This window comes from Ranitomeya imitator, chromosome 8 (assembly GCF_032444005.1).
Source record: "Ranitomeya imitator isolate aRanImi1 chromosome 8, aRanImi1.pri, whole genome shotgun sequence".
NCBI lineage: Eukaryota > Metazoa > Chordata > Amphibia > Anura > Dendrobatidae > Ranitomeya > Ranitomeya imitator.
The window spans coordinates 142385877-142409622 of record NC_091289.1 but is presented as its reverse complement, the minus strand read 5'-3'; the positions used below and the strand labels follow the sequence as shown (position 1 = coordinate 142409622).

General features: G+C 45.8%; 1 protein-coding gene across 2 annotated transcripts in view; it reads left to right on the top strand.

Annotated features, from left to right (window-relative positions):
• LOC138648019 (dimethylaniline monooxygenase [N-oxide-forming] 2-like) overlaps positions 1-23746 on the top strand; it is a 144864-nt gene that overhangs the window by 52832 nt on the left and 68286 nt on the right. For both annotated transcript variants that reach the window (XM_069737477.1, XM_069737478.1), the window contains exon 4: positions 21050-21187. In XM_069737477.1, coding sequence (XP_069593578.1) covers positions 21056-21187 — 132 coding nt within the window. In that variant the 5' untranslated portion in view covers positions 21050-21055. The remainder of the gene's footprint in view (positions 1-21049; positions 21188-23746) is intronic.

The following is a 23746-nucleotide window of genomic DNA, read 5'->3' as shown; positions in this document are numbered from 1 at the left end:
GCGTGCAGGGCGCACTGTGAGAACTCAGAAGTCTGCAGTCACAAAGAATGACTGCAGACTCATCACAAACCTGGACATTCCCTTTAATGCTCCTAACATAAATAAAAACGTAAGAGTTAGTTAGTATCACAAATAACAGTTACATCCAGGTACCTTATAGATGACGTCGTCTCTGGAGCCGTTCTCCTTTTCTTCATCTTGTCCAGATCCCATGATGAGTTTTCTCATCCACAGCCGTCTCTGCAGACTTCCATCTTCTCCGCTGTTTTGCAGAAAATCTCCACATGATGCCCTTAAAGATAGAAGTGTCATTATAATGCTCCTGAATGAATAATTGCCCCTCGCTATATTGTCTGCACAAAATATGACCCCACACTGTCCCTCTTATGGTACATGCTCTTCACACTGACCTCTCCTTTCCATACCGGCCCCCCTCTTCACATTGTCCTCTCACACTATGTCCCCCATAGGGCTCAGTATTTATACTGTTCTCTCTCATCAGACCCCCCCCTCCTTGGTATACTGTCCGCTCCTGGCTGTGCCCTTACACTGCCCCCCCATGCTACGCCCCCACTACTCAGTTTCTATTCTGTGCCCACTCACTTTTCTCCCCCATACTGTCTCCTAACACTATTCCCCTCCCTCCTCATACTGTCTCCTCTCACATCCCTCCTGTTCACCAAACTGTCTCCTCATATATTTACCTCACTTTCTATACTGCCTGCTCACCTGACTCCCCATACTGTGTCTGCACACAACCCATCACCCTCACTCCCCGTACTCTGTCCACATACATTTTTCACATCGCTAATCATACTGTGTCCGCATACATTCCCCCGTTTGCTTTTCATACTGTCTGCACCCATCCCCCATACTGTTTCCTCAGATATGCCCCCATTCTCCTGTACTGTTTCCTCATACATGCCCCCAATTCCCCAGTACTGTTTCCTCATACATGCCCCCCATTCTCCTGTACTGTTTCCTCATATATGCCCATTATTTTCCTCTACCCCACCCCATCATTGCTCTCTTCACCACCTCCATCTTTGTTTTCTCCACCACCACCCCATAATTTCCCATTCCACCACTCCATCATTTCCTCCTTTGCCTTTTCCACCATATCCATCATTTTCTCTTCCCCCACCATCCCCATCTTTGCCCTTTCCACCACCACCATCATTGTCCTTTCCGCCGCCATCACCATACTTGCCCATTCCACCACCTTCATCATTTTCTCCCCCTCCAATATCATCAGTGTGCTTTCCACCACCACCATCCTTGTCAATTCTACCACCTCCATCATTTCTTCCCCCCCTCATTATTGCCCTTTCCACCACCTCCATGATTTCCTCCTCCCCACCATCATTGCATTCTCCCCCCACCACCATCATTGCCCATTCCAATTTCCACCTCCATCATTGCCCATTCCACCACATCAATCATTTCCTCCTCCCCCTCCATCCCAATTATTGCCCTCTCCCCGTCAGCCCCATCATTGCCCTCGCCTCTCCTCCCTGTACACACACACACAAAACCATTTATGTCTCTGCACATGCAAATTGCCTCTTCTGAGAAAAAGAGGACTTAAACTCTATAGCGCCACCTGTTGGAAGTAGGGATCCTACAAGTCACAATCAACCCTTTAACGCGTCGTGCAATATGACTTAGGATAAAATCCAAATTAGTATCTCAATTTGCAGACACGGTGTTTCGGGCTGTTGGCCCTCGTCAGTGCGAAGAACTGATTTGGCTAGATGAGAGGCTCTGGACTGGGGTCTAAGGGGTATTGTTTCACCTTATGGAGAGTGACATACCATCTCTGGCTTGTCAAGGTAAGGAGGCTTATTCGCCGTGCAATGCTCCTCTGGGAAATATAATATGCCAATTGCCTCTTCTGAGAAAAAGAGGACTTAAACTCTATAGCGCCACCTGTTGGTAGTAGCGATCCTATAAGTCACAATCAACCCTTTAAAGAGTCGTGCAATATGACTTAGAATAAAAGCCAAATTAGTGTCTCAGTTCAAATCAATTGTCTCTGCACATTCACCCGCAGCGCTACGCATGCACGCACAAACACACACACACACATATTGCGTACAGTATAATGGCCACACCTAGTTACTCCTACACATGCGGCTGAGCTCCGTACACCTTGCACACACGGCTCCGCTCCGTACACCTCGTACACACGTGGCTCCACTCCATACACCTTGTACACACGCGGCTCCGCTCCGTACAGCTTGTACATACGCGGCTCCGCTCCGTACACCTCGTACACACGTGGCTCTGCTTCGTACACACGTGGCTCTGCTCTGTACACCTCGTACGCAGACGGCTCTGCTCCGTACACCTCGTACACACACGGCTCAGCTCCATACACCTTGCACACAGCCAGTTCCGCTCCATACACACACGGCTCCACTCCATACACTTTGCACACACCCAGTTCCGCTCCACACACCTCGTACACACACGGCTCCGCTCCGTACACCTCGTACACACACGGCTCCGCACCATACACCTTGCACACACCCAGTTCCGCTCTGTACACCTCGTACACACACGGCTCCACTCTGTACATACCCAGCTCTTCTCCATACACCTTGCACACACCCAGTTCCGCTCCGCACACCTCGTACACACACGGCTCCGCACCATACACCTTGCACACACGCAGTTCTGCTCTGTACACCTCGTACACACACGACTCCACTCTGTACATACCCAGCTCTGCTCCATACACCTTGCACACACGGCTTCCGCTCTGTACACCTCGTACACACTCTGCTTCATCCACACAAACCACTCCTGACCCCACACAAAAGCTTACCCTCGTCCAGCACCATGACAACCAGCAGAGTCCTGCACTACACGGAGGCCATTGATCATGTGACGCCTGACTCCTCCCCTCCTGTGACCTCATCACAGGTCCTGTGCGTACAGAGCTGCGGCAGCAATAGTTGTGGTGTGCGGCTCTCTGCGGTGGAGGGGCTCTGCTGCGGGACAAGTGTAGTCCCACCTGAGCCTCAAAGTGATTGTTCTTTATACTGGCAAAACAGATTAAAACTATGTAATAAATGGTTGCTGAAGGGTAAATGTATGGCTTTCTCCAGGCTTGCAGCTGATGGCTAGGGCATTCTAAATCTGGACCCTTGGAGATCATGTAATAGGCTTTTCATTCAAAGGGATTCAATTTCATTAGCCAATCCTTTTTAGATTATTTAAAAGGCTTCCATGAAGGCAGTACTGGAATCCTGGTATAGTTGATTAACAGTCTAAGTTTAATTAAATAAGTGAAAAACAAAAAATTGTTAAGATAAATACCCTATGCTGTTAAAGGGAATCTGTCAGTAGGATTTAGCAATATAATTTGAGGACAGTATGAGGTAGGGGTTAAAACACAGAACTCAAGGATGTGTCACATGTCAAGCTGTGTGCTGTTGCTTATTTACACTGATGTTTTTTATACCTGGTGATTCTTGTTGCTGTGACTAGTTGGCAGGTGCTTGAAAGTCCAAGTCTGCCCCCACTGTGGTAAGCAGCTCATTGTCTACAGGGTATGTACATACCCCGCCTGGTGGGGGCAGGGATAGCTTTCTCAGCTGTACTACAACCAGTAACCTAACTGATACATCATTAGATTCAGGGTCTCTTTGCTTCCATAATGCTGCTCTCAGAAGAGGTAGCAAAAATCTGCTAACAGATTCCCTTTAAACTAGTTTTTATAATCATCCTGGGTACTGACAGCTACTAGATATGATTGATCCATTTTCTCCAAAAAATTGATTTGCGTTGAAGAAATTGACCATGAATCTGAATACTTCAAGTCTCTATTTGTCCTAAAAATAGATCGTGGGTCTCCTTCCGACTGCATTGGACCCTTTTTGAGCTCTTTAGTACAAACACAGTCTTATCAATGTCCAATTCACCCTACAGCTATTGAGTATGTGTATTCAGCAGACTATTTATGGTAATAAAACATTGTGGAGTCAAGCTCGGTGAGCCACTTAAATTGTAGAAGCAGTCCAAAAATTATCCCTTTTTGGCGGGCAGGTGCCTGCCTTAGTAGTGTTTATACATAAGCACATGGAAGAAAACATGGATTTTTCATATGGGTTGGTGCTTAACTATTATCCATGTTTGTGCAGTTTTAAAAGCTTTTTTCATTGCTAAATTAAGAAGAAGGTTTATTAGAAGGTGTTCAAAAATTATAGTTTCATTTAGGAGCAAAAAGAGATATGCTCATCACTTTTGAAAGTGAAGTAGTAATGACTTCTAAATTAGTAGTGAAAACAGTATCTCTAAGGCTACGTTCACATTTGTGTTGTTGGGCGTTGCGTCGGCAATGCATGCAAAACGCATTGCTTTGTGACGCATGCGTCCATTTTTGGCTTGATTTTGGACGCAAAAAAAATGCAACATGCAGCGTCCTCTGCGCCCTGACGCTTGCGCCAAAAATGACGCATGCATCACAAAACGCAAGACAACGCATGTCCATGCTCCCCCATGTTAAATATAGGGGCGCATGATGCATGCGTCGCCGAACCTGCGCCCGACGCAACGCAAATGTGAACATAGCCTTAGTTTGGAATCTGCAACAGGTTTGCTATTCTCAAAACTAGTGAACAATCAGAAAGGTTTTTTTTATCAAATCTTCCAAAAGTGATTCCTTTTTTTAGGGAATAGGAACAAGTTACCTGTTGTCAAATATAATTAAAAAAAAATGGCTTGCTGTCAAGAAGCCCTTCAAAAAAAAAAAAAAAAATGGAGCTGTTGATGGTCCTCATATTTTATACTGGCTGTGATAGTCCCCCTTGATTGGCTAACTAGACCACGTGATGTAAGCGGTGTGGGGAAGCACACCTGGTCACGCCTGACATCATTGCCCTGCTCTGTGACTCTTCACCAGTGTGTGAAATGGAGGTAAGTAATTTGTTTGTTTTTTTGGGAAGGGGGCAATCTGCGTAAATTGCATCACAAACTGTTCGAATTTGTGGGGACCTGCTAATTTAGGGAAATTCAACTAAAACATGATCTTCCACAAATTGATCTGATCATCTCTACCCATAAGCCTACAAGCTCTAAGTCTGCTTTCTTGTTGAACTATGTTCTCACTATGTGCATCTATGCCCTTTTGTTGGACATTCTGATCCTATTTGCTTTGATAGCAGCTGTCTCATGTTGGTTACTATGGCTACGTTTATCTTTGACTAATAGCCATAAGTCAATCTGATGTCTGTTAACCCCTTCCCGACCTGTGACACAGCGTATGCGTCATGAAAGTCGGTGCCAATCCGACCTGTGACGCATATGCTGTGTCACAGAAGGATTGCGTTCCTGCGGGCCGGGTGACCGGGGTTAATGAAAGTTCACCCGACCCGCAGGTGCAGGGGGACCTATACTTGACCCCAGGGGGGGTGGCTTTGCCCCCCCGGGTCTACGATCACCGCTGCTGACCTTTTTTTCACCCCCCTCTGATCTGATTGGAGCTAGCGTCCATGTGACGCTAGCCCTCCAATTAGATGTGGAGGGGCGGAGAAAAACAATGTCTGCCTCGCTCCTCAGCTTCATCCCATCCGTGGAAGCTGAGGAGCGAAGTGCCTGACTGCCCACCTGTGCCCCCAGACACCGCGATCGCCGCCGCAGCCGCCGCACACCTCTTCACAGTGTCGGCGCCGCCGCTGCCACCGCCTCCCCCACTGCCACTGCCAGTACCGCAGCTGCTGCTGCGGACAGGTAACTCCCCTCTCCTGTCCTCCACTCCCCCCAACCTCGGCTCTCTCCCCCCTGCACACTTGATCGCCCCCCTGCTCCGGTGATCACCCCCCTGCCCCCCTTTGTCACCTGCAGCTGCAGTGATTTTCTGCTCTTCTACCGCCCCCTGTGCCGGTCTGCCCCTCCTCCCCTGGTGATCACTCTCTGCAGTGATCACCACTAATCACCCCCCGCCCCCCCCTGATCACCCCCTGCCCCACCTAATCACCCCCTGCCCCCCCTGAACACCTGATCACCCCCCTGCACCCCTTTATCACCTGCTGCTGCCTGCTCTGTTTTCTCCTCTCCTACCCCCCACGCCTGTCAGCCCCTCCTCCCCTAGTGATCACCCTCTTTAGTGATCACCCCCTGATCACCCCCAACCCCCCCCACCCCCCTGATCACCCCCTGCCCCCCACTGATCACCCCCTGCCCCCCCTTTATCACCTGCAGCTTCTGTGCTTTTTTCTGCTCTCCTACTGCCCCCTGCGCCTGTCAGCCCATCCTCCCCTGGTGATCACTCTCTTCAGTGATCACCGCTAATCACCCCCTGCCCCCCCTGATCACCCCCTGCCCCACCTAATCACCCCCTGCCCCCCCCCTGTCCACCTGATCACCCCCCCTGCCCCCCTTTATCACCTGCTGCTGCCTGCTCCGTTTTCTCCTCTCCTACCCCCCACGCCTGTCAGCCCCTCCTCCCCTAGTGATCACCCTCTTTAGTGATCACCCCCTGATCAACCCCAACCCCCCCGCGCCCCCCCACCCCCCTGATCACCCCTTGCCCCCCACTGATCACCCCCTGCCCCCCTTTATCACCTGCAGCTTCTGTGCTTTTTTCTGCTCTCCTACCGCCCCCTGCGCCTGTCAGCCCATTCTCCCCTGGTGATCACTCTCTTCAGTGATCACCGCTAATCACCCCCTGATCACCCCCTGCCCCCCTGATCACCCCCTGCCCCCCTGATCACCCCCTGCCCCCCACTGATCACCCCCTGCACTCATTTATCACTTGCAGCTGCTGCACTAATTTCTCCTCTTACCGCCCCCTGCGCCTGTCAGCCCCTTCTCACCTAGTGATCACCCTCTTCAGTGATCACCACTAATCACCCCCTGCCCCGCTGATCACCCCCTGCCCCCCTGATCACCCCCTGCCCACCTGATCACCCCCCTTTATCACTTGCTGCTGCCAGCTCCATCTGACGCTGCATCTCCTCAGCCCCTTCCTGCCCCCCCGCGCCTGACAGCCCCCCGCGCCTGACAGCTCCCCCACGCCTGACAGCTCCCCCGTGCCTGACAGCCCCCCGCGCCTGACAGCCCCCCCGCGCCTGACAGCCCCCCCCGCGCCTGACAGCCCCCCCAGCGCCTGACAGCCCCCCCAGCGCCTGACAGCCTCCTCCTGCAGAATAGTTTCACCAAACACTCGCACATACACACGCACACACAACACCATAATAAAGTTTAGTTGTTTTTTTTTACACACGCACACACCCCACACACAATGTCCCGTTCATCCCAGTCATCAAGGCTGTACTCGGCTGAGAAGGCATATTCCTTTCTTGCCTCCGAAGCTGATAGTGAGGGAGAGGACCCCACTTTTCTGTACTCCTCCCACTCTTCCTCCTCTAGTGACACGGACTCGCCACCCCCAAGATGTCGCAGGACGAGAAATCGTCCGCAGTCCAGGGGAGGAGAGCCCGAGCCCAGGGGAGAAGACACACAGCCAAGAGTAAGTAACCCCCAACCTAGTGCTAGTCACGCCCAACCTAGCACTGGTGCCCCCGTCTGGACCCCCGTCCCTGAAAATTTTGCTCCACGGATTCCTGATTTCATTCCCCAATCAGGAATCCAATTTGAGACTGCCAACCTCCGGGAAATAGACTTTTTCCAAGTCTTTTTCTCGGAGTCAATCAACAGTCTCATGGTGGAGCAAACAAATTTGTACGCCCTGCAATTTTTTTCCCAAAACCCAGTTTCATCATTTTCTCCTTGGAGTCCCGTTGACTCTGCAGAAATGATGAAATATTGGCGACTGGTCCTTCACATGGGAATTGTGAAGAAACCAGAAATTCGCCAATACTGGAGTACTGATATTTTATATCAAACTCCAATATATGGCATGGTTATGAATCGCAAACGTTTTAAGGCGATTCATAAATTTCTCCACTTTAGGGACAATACGGACATCCTTCCTCGCGATGACCCGAATTTTGATAGGCTGTTCAAAATTCGGCCAGTTATCGAACACTTCAGCAACAAGTTTGCTGAAGTGTACATTCCCCAAAGGGAAATTGTTAGCCGGAGTATTACCACAGCAGCGCGTGTTACTTCATATAAGCAGCAGAATCCAACGTAAGGCAAACTGTGTTTAATATATGCAGCTTGAACTGGAACAAAATAAGAAAGCTTTGACAGTAACTACCGATATAATCTAGTCCATGTAACACATGTCTCTCTGTGAAGGAAACAGCAGCAGAATGATGCAATCAGTGAGAGTCCTCTGACCTTTTTGTACAAACTTTAACAATCACAGCATAGCTGACAAATGAACACTCATAGACATTCAATGCAGACTACAACAGGAATGGAGTTGTTGCATTTAAACTTATTCCAACACCCCCACTCAACAACTGCTTATCCTGTTAGTCCCATTGCAGTTCTGAATTCTTCAAACTTGGCTCTTGACAATGGCTTTGTCAAAACATCTGCTAACATCTTGTCAGATTCACAGTAAACAAACTTTAGAACTTCACGCTCTACTAAGTCACGCAAGTGATGATGTTTAACATCAATGTGCTTTGTTCTTGCACTTATCCTTTCACTGCTGGCGAGCTTGATACATCCTTGGTTGTCCTCATAGATAACAGTTGGTTCAGCTAGTGGTTTGCCGAATTCTTCCAAAAGTTGCTTCAACCAAATTAACTCTTGACTTGCATGAGCAGCTGATGTATATTCTGCTTCTGTAGAAGACAATGCAACTGACACTTGTTTTCTACTGGACCATGAGATTGAAGTGTGTCCTAACTTGAACAAGTAACCACTTGTTGATCTTCGATCACTTGAGTCTCCAGCCCAATCTGCATCTACATATCCTCTGAGAATTAGATCTCCTGATGCAGAAATCTTTAGACTTAACTCTTGGGTTGCCTTAAGATACTGAAGAAGTCTCTTAATTGCATTCCAATCTCTTTGGCGTGGCTTGCTTACACGTCGGCAGAGAATTCCCACTGTGGCTGAGATATCTGGACGGGTTGTGGTTGCTATGTATAGAAGTGCCCCCACTGCTTGTCTGTAACTGTCATTTGTGGGTAGCAGATCTTCTTCTCCTTCCAATTTTAGGTAAGATGGATCCATTGGAGTTGATATGCCTTTGGCTTCTGACATTCCAAACTGGTTTAGAACTGTGGAGATTTTAGAATTTTGATTAAGAAGAAAACTTCCATCTTCCTCTCTCTGGATTTGGATTCCCAAATAGTATGTCACATCTCCAAGGTCCTTGGTCTCGAAATGCTTGTTCAGAATTTGACCTAGTTTTGAAATTTCTCTCTCTTCTTGATGCGCTATTATTACATCATCCACATATAGAATAACATACATCCAATCTTGTGATACACCTTTTGTATACAAACATGGATCCGCTTGAGACCTTTTAAATCCTTCGTCGATTAACACTTTGTTCATCTTAGTGTTCCATGCTCTTGCTGATTGCTTAAGGCCGTAGAGAGATTTTTGCATTCTGCAAACAAGGTTCTCTTTACCCCTTTTAACATAGCCTTCTGGTTGAGTCATGTACAGCTCTTCTTCAATGTCTCCATGTAGAAAGGCTGTTTTGATGTCAAAATGTCTTACTTTCATCTGCTGAACAGCAGCTATGGATAATAAAGTTCTGAATGTAGTTTGCTTGGCAACTGGAGCAAAAGTAGCATCATAATCTTCACCATATTTTTGTGAATATCCTTTTGCGACCAATCTTGCTTTAAAACGGTGAACATTACCTTCGGAGTCATATTTGTTCTTAAAGACCCACTTACATCCAATTGCTTTCTTGCCTTGAGGTAGCTCTGTGAGCTCCCATGTTTTGAGCTTATGAAGGGATTCCATTTCTTCATCAGCAGCTTTTATCCATTTTTGCTTCTTATGAATAGGCAGTTTTTGCATTTCCTGCCATGACTGTGGCTCTTCTTCTGGAATTGATCTGACCATATAAGAAAGGCGTTTAGCTGGAATTCCTTTATTTGATCTTTCTGATCTTCTGATCTCCTGAGGTTGGCTTGGTTCTTCTGTTTCTTTTTCAGTACTTTCAGAGCATATCCAGACTTCAGTATTTTCTTTGAGATTCTCTTCAATGTCTGGAATCACTGACTGAAATTCTTGTTCCTTAGGTTGAATTATTTGCGTAACCTCATGAAATTTGAGCGATACTGAGTTTTCATCAATCACTACATCTCTGCTGATTGTTACTGTGTTGGTCTGTGGGTGCAGGATTCTGTATCCTTTCTGAGTTTCACTGTACCCCACAAGAACTCCTTCCTTTGCATGAGATTCCCACTTAGAACGTTTTTCTTTGGGAACATGCACAAAAGTTTTGCTTCCGAATATCCTGAGATGCTTCAGGTTGGGCTTCTCACAGTTCCATAGCTCATATGGAGTTTTACTTGTAGCTTTACTTGGCAGTCGATTTTGAAGATAGGTAGCAGTCATGATGGCTTCTCCCCAATATGTTGTAGGTAGGTTTCCATCAAATAGCATACTTCTTCCACTTTCACAAAGAGTTCGGTTCTTTCTCTCTGCTGTGCCATTCTGCTCTGGGTTGTATGGAACGGTTGTCTGGAACACGATTCCATTCTTTTTCAGGATGGTTTGCACTTTACCACTTGTATATTCAGTTCCATTATCTGCTCGCAGTACCTTTGGTATTCTTCCAAATTTGTTAAGAACTGCAGCAAGATATTCTTCAAGTTTCTGTGGAACTTCATCTTTACTTTGAAGTAGGTAAGTAACAGTATATCTGGAATAATCATCAATGAATGTGAGAAAATATCTCTTCTTGCTGGGAGTAAGAACACTCATTGGACCACACACATCTGTATGTATCAAATCCAGTATCTGTGCAGATTTAGTAGTGCTTACTTTAGGAAACGATTTTCTGGACATTTTCCCTTTTAGGCAACTTGTGCACTTCATTGTTTGATTACACTGGTTGATTGCAATACCATTTGCAAGTTGAGCTAGTTTCTTTACTGCTTCTGGATCTCTGTGGCCTAGGCGTCTGTGCCACACATGAATACAGTCCTTATGAAAATCTTGTCTAGCACTGTAAACAGTTTCATTGCATTTCAGCTGATAAAGTTCATCTTTGATTTTTCCTTCGGCAAGGGTATGACCCTTCTTTGAAATGATGCATCTGTCATCCTTAAATGTAACTATATTTCCCTGTTGTGCAAGCTTCTTTACAGATAAAAGGTTACTTTCAAGTTTGGGAACATACAGCACGTCTTTAACTGGGATTTTTCTGACTTGTGCTGAGGATTGAACTTGACAATGGAGATAACCATCTCCTATTCCTTCTGATGTCATATAGTGACCATTAGCTAAAATTACCTTTTCAGACTTGCTTTCATCTAGATTAATGAAGAAATCTTTATCACGTGTCATGTGAGCAGTCGCTCCAGAGTCAATACACCAAACATGGTTTGCATATGGGCTTGTGCTGACCCCAAATGCAGTCGCAATACATGCATCTTCCTTCTTTACAGCTGTTTTAACCTTTTGATGACTGTCCTGCTTTTTAAACTGATTCATTCTTGCTTTCCACACTCTGCAGTCTGCTTTAAGGTGACCAGGCTTTTTACAGACAAAACATTCACGAGTTTCCTTTAAATGACTCTGAGCTTTAGAAAAGTACTGTGTCTTTAATGCTGCTTCTGCTTTGCATATATTATTGCTAATAGTCTCTGACTTTCTCTTGTATTCATCTGCAAGTTTCCCTTTCACATATTCTAGTGTGAGTTCATCATCTGGTCTGGCATCTAATGCAGTCACAAGCGTGTCATAACTTTCTGGAAGACCACTTAATAGTAATGCAGCAACATGAAAATCTTTAATTTCTTCACCAATACCCCTTAGGCGCTCCACAATCTCTAGGGTGTTTCTGATATAGTCCTGCATATGCTGGCCATCACTTAATTTAGACTGATACAGCTTTCTCATAAGATATAGCTTATTGCTGAGATTTGACCTTTCATGCACTTTCTGTAATTCTTCCCACATTTTCTTTGCAGTATCACATTTGCATACATGTACAATCTGGTTATCATCTATGCTGAGGGAAATAGTGCTTTGTGCTTTCTGATCAGTCTCTAGCCAATCACCCGGTACTGGGTCAGGCACAGGCTGTTCAATACATTTCCATGTACCCTCTCTTATAAGTAACATCTTTACCTTGAATTTCCAGGAGCTGTAATTGTGATTTGTGAGACTTGGCACTGTGTACTTCACTGCATTCCTTTCTGTAGACATTCTTGTCTCTTGTACCTTTTTTTTTTTTTTGTTTGTTACTGGCCCTTTAAGCTGCGCTGTCCGGTGCTCTGTACACTGCGGTACCTTTGCGTTCCGGTGTCCTTGTATTCCGGGGGTTCCTCTGTGCTGTCTGCGCTTGGCTCGCTGCTTATTCCGGTGACTGGGCTTTTTACCATTTACTTTCCGGTGGCTGGGCCCATAACCTGTTAGCCGGAGTATTACCACAGCAGCGCGTGTTACTTCATATAAGCAGCAGAATCCAACGTAAGGCAAACTGTGTTTAATATATGCAGCTTGAACTGGAACAAAATAAGAAAGCTTTGACAGTAACTACCGATATAATCTAGTCCATGTAACACATGTCTCTCTGTGAAGGAAACAGCAGCAGAATGATGCAATCAGTGAGAGTCCTCTGACCTTTTTGTACAAACTTTAACAATCACAGCATAGCTGACAAATGAACACTCATAGACATTCAATGCAGACTACAACAGGAATGGAGTTGTTGCATTTAAACTTATTCCAACAGAAATTTGTGTGGATGAATCCCTCATCCACTTCAAAGGGAGGCTTCAGTTCCGTCAGTACCTGCCAAGCAAAAGGGCGAGGTACGGGATAAAACTCTACAAGATCTGTGAGAGTACCTCAGGGTACACTCTCAGCTTTAGAGTTTATCAAGGAAAGGACACAAGGATCCAGCCCCCAGAATGTCCACCTGGTCTGGGAGTGAGTGGGAAAATAGTGTGGGATTTGGTCCACCCACTGCTTGATAAAGGTTACCATCTGTACGTTGATAACTTTTATACAAGCATCCCACTCTTTCAATCCCTCTCTGCCAGAGCTACCGTCGCTTGCGGTACCGTGCGCAGAAACCAGAGGGGTCTCCCTTTGTCAGTAATTGAGCAGGCTCTCCCAAAGGGTGAGAGCCGGGCCCAGTGTAGTGGCAACATGCTTGTGGTCAAGTTCAAAGACAAAAGGGACGTCTTTTTCTTGACAACAATCCATGGTCCCGGCACCACGGCCACCACCGTTCGAGGTACCCCAGTACAGGTCCAAAAACCGGACTGTGCCCTGGGGTACAACAAACACATGGGGGGAGTTGATCTTTCTGATCAAGTCCTCCAGCCCTATAGTGCCATGCGGAAAACGAAGGTGTGGTATAAAAAACTGGCTGTGCACATCGTACAAATGGCACTGTATAATGCATACGTGCTATCACGATGTGCAGGCCAGACCAACAACACCTTCCTTCAGTTCCAGGAGGCGGTGATAAAGGCCCTGATGTTTGGAGGCGAGGAAGGAGCGGGCCCCAGCACCTCTGGAACTCAAGTTTCCCGTATGGTACCGGGGCAACATTTTCCCAGAGAGGGGATAAGAAAAAGGTGCCGAGTGTGCTATAAAAGGGGGACAAGAAAAACAACTCGTTTCCAATGTGAAACGTGTCCTGACAAACCTGGACTGTGTTTGAATGAATGCTTCAAAATTCATCACACGTCCATTGACTAAACACATCCTGACATGGACTCACCCACACCAGGCTGACATACACAACACCCGCACACCAACCTGACGTACACTATACCACACCACACACCAACGTGACGTATACTACGCCACACACACCAACCTGACACACTACGTCAGGTTGGTGTGTGTGGTGTAGTGTATTTCAGGTTGATGTTTGGTGTAGTGTATGTCAGGTTGGTGTGTGTGGTGTAGTATACACCACACACACACCAACCTGACGTACACTACACCACACACACCAACCTGACGTACACTACACCACACACACCAGCCTGACATAGCGTGTCAGGTTGGTGTGTGTGGCGTTGTGTACGTCAGGATGGTGTGTGGGGTGTATACTACACCACACATGACGTGCACTACACCACACAACAACCTGACGTACACTACACCACACACACACCAACCTGACGTAGCGTGTCAGGTTGGTGTGTGTGGCGTTGTGTACGTCAGGTTGGTGTGTGTGTGTATACTACACCACAAACACCAACCTGACGTACACTACACCACACCAACCTCACGTACACTATACCACACACAAACCTGACGTACACTACACCACACACACCAGCCTGACATAGCGTGTCAGGTTGGTGTGTGTGGCGTTGTGTACGTCAGGATGGTGTGTGGGGTGTATACTACACCACACATGACGTACACTACACCACACAACAACCTGACGTACACTACACCACACACACACCAACCTGACATAGCGTGTCAGGTTGGTGTGTGTGGCGTTGTGTACGTCAGGTTGGTGTGTATAGTGTATGTCAGGTTGGTGTGTGTGTGTGTGTACTACACACACACCAACCTGACGTACACTACACCAACCTAACGTACACTATACCACACACCAACCTGACGTACACTACACCACACACACCAACCTGACGTAGTGTGTCAGGTTGGTGTGTGTGGCGTTGTGTACGTCAGGTTGGTGTGTGTGTGTGTGTATACTACACCACAAACACCAACCTGACGTACACTACACCACACCAACCTCACGTACACTATACCACACACAAACCTGATGTACAGTACACCACACACACCAACCTGACATAGCGTGTCAGGTTGGTCTGTGTGGCGCTGTGTACGTCAGGTTGGTGTGTGGTATAGTGTACGTCAGGTTGGTGCGTGTGGTGTATACTACACCAAATACACCAACCTGATGTACACTACACCACACCACACACACCAACCTGACGTAGTGTCAGGTTGGTGTGTGGTGTGGTATAGTGTATGTCAGGTTGTTGTGTGGGTGTGGTGTATACTACACAACACACACCATCCTGACGTACACTAAACCACATACCAACCTGACATATACAACATACTTTCATTACGCAACGTGTCCGCTAATGATTGGAGCTAATTTTTCATTCAAAAAGTCAAATGGCGCTCCTTCCCTTCCGAGCCTTGCCGTGCGCCCAAACAGTGGTTCACCCCCACATGTGAGGTATCGGTGTACTCAGGAGAAATTGCCCAACAAATTTTACGATCTATTTTATCCTGTTACCCTTGTACAAATTAAAAAAATTGAGGCTAAAATAAATTTTTTGTGGAAAAAAAGTACTTTTTCATAATTATGGATCAATTTGTGAAGCACCGGGGGGTTCAAAGTGCTCACTATGCATCTAGATAAGTTCCTTATGGGGTCTAGTTTCCAAAATGGGGTCACTTGTGGGGGAGCTCCAATGTTTAGGCCCACAGGAGCTCTCTAAGCGTGGCATGGTGTCCGCTAACATTTGGAGCTAATTTTTCACTCAAAAAGTCAAATGGCGCTGCTTCCCTTCCGAGCCATGCTGTGCGCCCAAACAGTGGTTCACCCCCACATGTGAGGTATCGCTATACTCAGGAGAAATTGCCCAACAAATTTTAGGATCCATTTTATCTTGCTGCCCATGTAAAAATTAAAAAAATTGAAGCCAAAATAATTTTTTTGTGGAAAAAAAGTACTTTTTCATTTTTACGGATCAATTTGTGAAGCACCTGGGGGTTCAAAGTGCTCACTATGCATCTAGATAAGCTCCTTGGGGGGTCTAGTTTCCAAAATGGGGTCACTTGTAGGGGAGCTCCAATGTTTAGGCACACAGGGTCTCTCCAAACGCGACATGATGTCCGCTAACGATGGAGATAATTTTTCATTCAAAAAGTCAAATGGCGCTCCTTCCCTTCCGAGCCTTACCATGTGCCCAAACAGTGGTTCACCCCCACATGTGAGGTATCGCTATACTCAGGAGAAATTGCCCAACAAATTTTAGGATCCATTTTATTTTGCTGCCCATGTAGAAATTAAAAAAATTGAAGCTAAAATAAAATTTTTGTGGAAAAAAAGTACTTTTTCATAATTACGGATCAATTTGTGAAGCACCGGGGGGTTCAAAATGCTCACTATGCATCTAGCTAAGTTCCTTAGGGGGTCTAGTTTCCAAAATGGGGTCACTTGTGGGGGAGCTCCAATGTTTAGGCCCACAGTGGCTCTCTAAGCGTGGCATGGTGTCCGCTAACAATTGGAGCTAATTTTTCACTCAAAAAGTCAAATGGCGCTGCTTCCCTTCCGAGCCATGCCGCGCGCCCAAACAGTCGTTCACCCCCACATGTGAGGTATCGCTATACTCAGGAGAAATTGCCCAACAAATTTTAGGATCCATTTTATCTTGCTGCCCATGTAAAAATTAAAAAAATTGAAGCCAAAATAACTTTTTTGTGGAAAAAAAGTACTTTTTCATTTTTACGGATCAATTTGTGAAGCACCTGGGGGTTCAAAGTGCTCACTATGCATCTAGATAAGCTCCTTGGGGGGTCTAGTTTCCAAAATGGGGTCACTTGTGGGGGAGCTCCAATGTTTAGGCACACAGGGTCTCTCCAAACGCGACATGGTGTCCGCTAACGATGGAGATAATTTTTCATTCAAAAAGTCACATGGCGCTCCTTCCCTTCCGAGCCTTACCATGTGCCCAAACAGTGGTTTACCCCCACATGTGAGGTATCGGTGTACTCAGGACAAATTGGACAACAACTTTCGTGGTTCAGTTTCTCCTTTTACCATTGGGAAAATAAAGAAATTGTTGCTGAAAGATCATTTTTGTGACTAAAAAGTTAAATGTTCATTTTTTCCTTCCATGTTGCTTCTGCTGCTGTGAAGCACCCGAAGGGTTAATAAACTTCTTGAATCTGGTTTTGTGCACCTTGAGGGGTGCAGTTTTTAGAATGGTGTCACTTTTGGGCATTTTCAGCCATATAGACCCCTCAAACTGACTTCAAATGTGAGGTGGTCCCTAAAAAAAATGGTTTTGTAAATTTCGTTGTAAAAATGAGAAATTTCTGGTCAAATTTTAACCCTTATAACTTCCTAGCAAAAAAAAATTTTGTTTCCAAAATTGTGCTGATGTAAAGTATACATGTGGGAAATGTTATTTATTAACTATTTTGTGTCACATAACTCTCTGGTTTAACAGAATAAAAATTCAAAATGTGAAAATTGCGAAATTTTCAAAATTTTCGCCAAATTTCCATTTTTATCACAAATAAACGCAGAATTTATTGACCTAAATTTACCACTAACATGAAGCCCAAGATGTCACGAAAAAACAATCTCAGAACCGCTAGGATCCGTTGAAGCGTTCCTGAGTTATTACCTCATAAAGGGACACTGGTCAGAATTGCAAAAAACGGCAAGGTCTTTAAGGTCAAAATAGGCTGGGTCATGAAGGGGTTAAATCCAGTGTTTTGTAACATATGACCTTACCAGTGTTAAACAGTTTGTCCACTATTCCGACAACCCCTTCTTAACCAGTTCAAGACTGGGCCAAAGGTCCCCTGTTACTGACTAGTACTTTTTTTAAGAGCTTAAAGGCTGTGTGCACACGATGCAGATTTGGTGCAGAATTTTCTGCATAAAATCTGCACTAAATCTGCATCTCCTGGCAGAATCCGCAAGTGCGTTTTTTATGCGTTTTTTTGTGCAGATTTTACCAATGGATTTCTATTATGGAGGGGTACAGAAACGCTGCAGAACTGCACAAAAGGAGTGACAGGCACTTCTTTGAAATCTGCAGCATTTCTGCGCAGATTTTTCTGCACCATGTGCACAGCTTTTTTTTTCACATTGATTTACATTGTACTGTAATCACAGTGCAGTTCTGCAGCATTTCTGCTGCAGAAAAGTCTGCTGCAGTTCTGCACTAAATCTGCATCGTGTGCACATACCCTAAGGGTATGTGCACACGATGCAGATTTAGTGCAGAAACGCTGCAGAACTGCACTGTGATCACAGTACAATGTAAATCGATGTGAAAAGAAAAAAGCTGTGCACATGGTGCAGAAAAATCTGCGCAGAAACGCTGCAAATTTCAAAGAAGTGCATGTCGCTTCTTTTGTGCAGTTCTGCAGCGTTTCTGCGCAGATTTTTCTGCACCATGTGCATAGCTTTTTTCTTTTCACATTGATTTACACTGCATAGAAACTGCATAGAAACTGTGCAGAAACTGCATAGAAACTGCATAGAAATTGTGCAGAAACTGCATAGAAACTGCGCAGAAACTGCATAGAAACTGCGCAGAAACTGCATAGAAACTGCATAGAAACTGCATAGAAACTGCGCAGAAACTGCATAGAAACTGCGCAGAAACTGCATAGAAACTGCATAGAAACTGCATAGAAACTGCATAGAAACTGCACAGAAACTGCATCAAATCTGCAGATGCAGATTTAGTGCAGAAAATTCTGCACCACATTTCCTACGTGTGCACATAGCCTAAAAAGAGCTACAAAATGTTTTCCTATTCAGTTAATATTTGCATCTTTTTTCATGATACATGGTGCTTCCTTATTACGTCACTCTGATAGTCTATTTTTTTTTTTCGATAATCATGATAATAGCATTCGAGATTGGGGGAAAAATAATGAAAATAATTTTTTTTCCCAATTTTTTTATGACCACACTGGAGCACTAAGGTACATTTTAAGAATGTGTTCCTCCTTCTGTATTAAAGGGAAGGTGCCACCAGTTTTCTTGAATTTAGTTTTTTTGTGAAATCAAGCTTAAAATAGTAATTAAAATGTATTAATGCAATGTTTGCAAACATTTCTATATGAAAAATATTATATATATATTTTTTTACAAATATACATATTTACCACTAGGGGGAGCTAATGCTGCTACAATGTTACAGATAGGGTCAGCGCGGGTCTATTATCTCCTATGTCCATGGGGTGCCGTAATCTGACACTGATAGTGCCCTGCTACTGCTGCAAAACCAAGATGTCAGCCCCCAGTGCCTTCTTTAAACTCATATAACACATGAAATCTGTTTCACATGCATTTAAAACTTGGTTATAGCAGCATGTTATGCTACATTACAGTGATTTATTAATGACCTACAAACGCGGTGCCTTCCCTTTAAATATTTTTATATATTGGTATTGGACACTTTTATTTTTACCAGGCTAGAAGTAGTAACAGCAGCTTGGATTGACAGTGGCATTTTTTTAAGGTATCTATTTTTTTTTACCTGTTTATTTAATTATTTTTCATTTATTTTATACATTGCGTCCTCCATAAGGCCATAGAAGACTTTTTTTTTTGGGGGGGGGGGCATTTAAATATTTTTCTTTTTCAGTAAATATATTTATTGAAATTGTAATGAAATTTTAAACAGGAAAAACAATAAAAAGAATCATTACAATGTCCAGAGCGATAAATATTGAAATCTTATTTTCCTCCTAACTGTCCCTCGAGGCTGCATAAGAGAGCTGTTGGGTTCTCTAAACCAAGCAGCCCCTGCTCTCTCACAATACGCAGCGATTATATGACCGCTCTGTATGGAGGTGGAAGGGCTGTCAGCGTTTACTAGTACTGCATATAAAGCGCTATTTTAGCATTGCGTGTACAGTGATGGAGGACGCACAGACAGTAATAAACCATTTGTGCCTTCTCTATGATGATGACTGCGTGTATCTGCGCTCCTGTACGGTGACGTTGTAGAGCGCCACTGTAGCGCACGAGTGGAACAACCTCAATGTTTAAAGTTTAAGAGCGGTCCGGAAGCATTTAGGTTCTATAATTGTCAGTGTAAAATATAAATAACAGATTCTCACTGTCCGCATTGGCACTGGGTATTACAATACTCGCGTGATATTGTGCCACATGAGCGCAGCTGCCAATCAATGGCCAAAAAGGGGGTTTTCGCTAAAATTTCCCTCAACCGAAACGAGCGTGAAAACTGCAGCCCATTAGCAGCCGTTGATTGACCCTCACAAATACTGGAATGGAACCAGTGCGCGAGATAAGTATCAGTTATTTTTATTTTACACCATGGAATGCAGCATTTAAAGCAAATCTGTCTCCGGGTTTTTATCAGCTAATCTAAGAAAGCATGAAGAATGTAGGAAAAGGGGAAAGTGGTTTAATTCCACGCAGCATCGGGCAGGAAAAATCTTATTTATAGGGATAAAGACTGGCTTTCAGTCCGAAATGTGTAAGGTTCATATGAGCATATACTATTTTTTTAATGGAGTAAGCTCTACAATAAACATATTGACTCTGTATGTCCGTGAAGCCTTTTTGTGAATAAAATATTCACTGTTCATGGAGCTGGATTTCTCTTCATTTTTTTATAACCTATTTTCTCAAGTGCGTTGCTACACAGAGCTATGCTAGAAGCTATTAGGAGCATTCAAGGCGAGCCGTTGCAAATTAGGGGCGCTATTGTGTTACCTTACGTTGTTAAACCTCTGCGGTCAGGTAGGGGCAGACCGGGGACAAAGTACAACTTTTTCCAGTCTGAACAGGTATCTACCCTCTTGGTTTGTATGCTATCTGTGTGCATGTGCTTGTGCAGTCATAAAAGCTTCTTGTTGAAGTTTTGATAAAATCAATGTTTTATTAGCAGAAGATTATCACTAAAGGGCCATTTGATTTCCATATTCATGAGCTCTGTATAACCCCACCCCACCACTGATTGTCAGCTTTCTCTATATACACTGTGCATTGTCATAATGCTGTCAATCAGTGGTCTGGATGGGGTTAAATAGCACTGATTATTCAGAGAACTGGTAGATCTGCAAAAGAAAAAACTGTATATCATAAAAACTGCAGCAAGCAGCTTAGTAAGTGATACCTCACTGGAATCAGGATCTTTTCCCTTACATCATGTTGTTTACAAGTTTGATTTCAGCATAGCTCCACTTGCGTAAGTGTATAAACTGTCCATTCAGTAAAAACTGTGTTTTGTTTCTTTATTTTCAGCACACTATGGCTAAAACAGTGGCTATAATTGGTGCAGGTTGCAGTGGACTTACAGCAATCAAATGCTGTTTGGAAGAAGGTCTGGACCCCACATGCTTTGAGAAAAGTGATGATATTGGAGGGCTATGGAGGTACACAGTAAGTAGATTTTTGGGCTGATAAATGTGGAACTCCTGTATAAGATGAAGCAAAACCTGAACGTTCAACTACAATCAAGATTTTAGCAAGTTTTATCATTGTAAAAAAGGCTACACAAAACGTTATCCATTTCAGCAGGCGAACCTTAGGCTGTGTGCACACGTCGCGGTTTTTTGTCCAGCATCCCTGTCCCCAGTGTCCAGCATCTCTGCCCCAATGTGTCCAGCATCTCTGCCCCCAATGTGTCCAGCATCTCTGCCCCCAATGTGTCCAGCATCTCTGCCCCCAATGTGTCCAGCATCTCTGCCCCCAATGTGTCCAGCATCTCTGCCCCCAATGTGTCCAGCATCTCTGCCCCCAATGTGTCCAGCATCTCTGCCCCCAATGTGTCCAGCATCTCTGCCCCCAATGTGTCCAGCATCTCTGCCCCCAATGTGTCCAGCATCTCTGCCCCCAATGTGTCCAGCATCTCTGCCCCCAATGTCCAGCATCTCTGCCCCCAATGTGTCCAGCATCTCTGCCCCCAATGTGTCCAGCATCTCTGCCCCCAATGTGTCCAGCATCTCTGCCCCCAATGTCCAGCATCTCTGCCCCCAATGTGTCCGGAATCTCTGCCCCCAATGTGTCCAGCATCTCTGCCCCCAATGTGTCCAGCATCTCTGCCCCCAATGTGTCCGGAATCTCTGCCCCCAATGTGTCCAGCATCTCTGCCCCCCGTTTCCAGCATTCTGGCCCAGGTCCCCAGGATTGCCGCTCTCAATTAAAAAAAACGAGTACTTCTCACCTGCCCGCGCTTCTTCGGCAAAGCTCCCTCCTCGCAGATGAAGCGCGCACTCGCCAGCGACTGACAATGACATCAGACACCGGCGATGTGCACACTGCGGCTGATGTCAGCTGCCAGCCTCCGATTGGCTGGCGGCTGTTAACTATTGACGTGCGAGCACGGGCCCGCACGTCAATAGCGTTAAACTGCCGCAGCCCCGATGCGGGCCCCCTCTTCCCACCGGGCCAATACGCCAATCAGGGCAGTAATGCCCTGATGGCGGCGTTCAATCTGAGCGGTAGCCCAGGGCCCCCCCACACCACTGGGCCCTGGGCTACCGCCCAGATTGACCTCATTATAATCCGCCCCTGAGCCTGTCTGTCTGTCTTTGCCTTCTGGACATGGATTACTGTATATATCACAATGGGCGGTGGACAGTAACTAGTTAAGGTAACTCCTAATTACCAGGACTTTTGAATGTTTTTTCGTATGTAAATGAACAGAATTGCGATTTGCAGATTGCCTATTTAGCTCAATAACTGAATAAATAAAATCCAGTTGTCTGATAGTACAATGACCACTTAAAGGGGTTGTCCACTGCTTTCAATTAACCCCCCAATGTATCCCCCCGGGGCCCCTAATGAATTGTGTAAATACCTTCCATTGCCGTTTTCACTTGTGAGCGGCGCTATGGCGGCGGCTGAGTCGGTCACGTGACCCCCAGGCTGCATCCACCGCTTATTTCCGCCGACGTCACGTCAATTTCCAGACTCTGGAAATTGACATGACGTCATGAGCAGGCGTGACCAGCCTCACAGTCAGAGGTCACTCATCAAGAGTGACTGGGCTGTGAGCGGGGCTGTGGGCTGCCTGCAGGGCTAGGCAGGGATGTGCGGGCGGGGCTAGGCAGGGATGTACGGGCGCCGGGGGTATGTGTGCCGGCGCTGGGGGTCTGCATGCCGGCGCCGGTATGTGCGGGGGGTCTACGTGTCGGGGCCGGGATGTGCGAGCGGTGCCTGGGTCTGCGGTGGGTCTGCTGGCCGTGCTGGGGTCTGCTGTGGGGCTGTGCGGTGGTGGTGGCGGCGGTGGTGTCTCTGTGTGCAGGCTTCATCCGATGGGACTACAAGTCCCATCGGGCTCTGCCTGCTACAGTGACAGTGAGTGACACATTAGCCGGATGATGGGACAGTAGTAGTCCCATCATCCGGCTAATCTGTTGAAGGTAAAAAAAAAAAAAATTTAAAAAAAAAAACCCACATACACACGTATACAATACATACAACATACACCATGTGACATGCAACATGTGACAACATGCGACATGCAACAACATGCGACATGTGACAACACACGACATGCAATGACATGCACCATGAGACAACATGCGACGACATGCAGCATGCGAACACATGCGACATGTGACAGCATGCAACATGCTCCATGCGACATGCAATATCATGTGACTTGCGACAACATGCAACATGCAATGACATGCAACACGCGATATGCGATGACATGCAACATGTGACAGCATGCAACATGCACCATGCAACATGCAATGACACGTGACATGTGACAACATAGGACATGCAGCATGCGACATGCGATGATATGCGCCATGCACCATGCGATGACATGCACCATGCGACAGCATGCAACATGCACCATGTGACATGCAATAACATGTTACATGCGACGACATGCAGCATGTGACATGCAGCATGCGAAAATGCAACATGCGACACGTGATGACAGGCAACACGCGACATGCGATGACATACAACATGCGACAACAT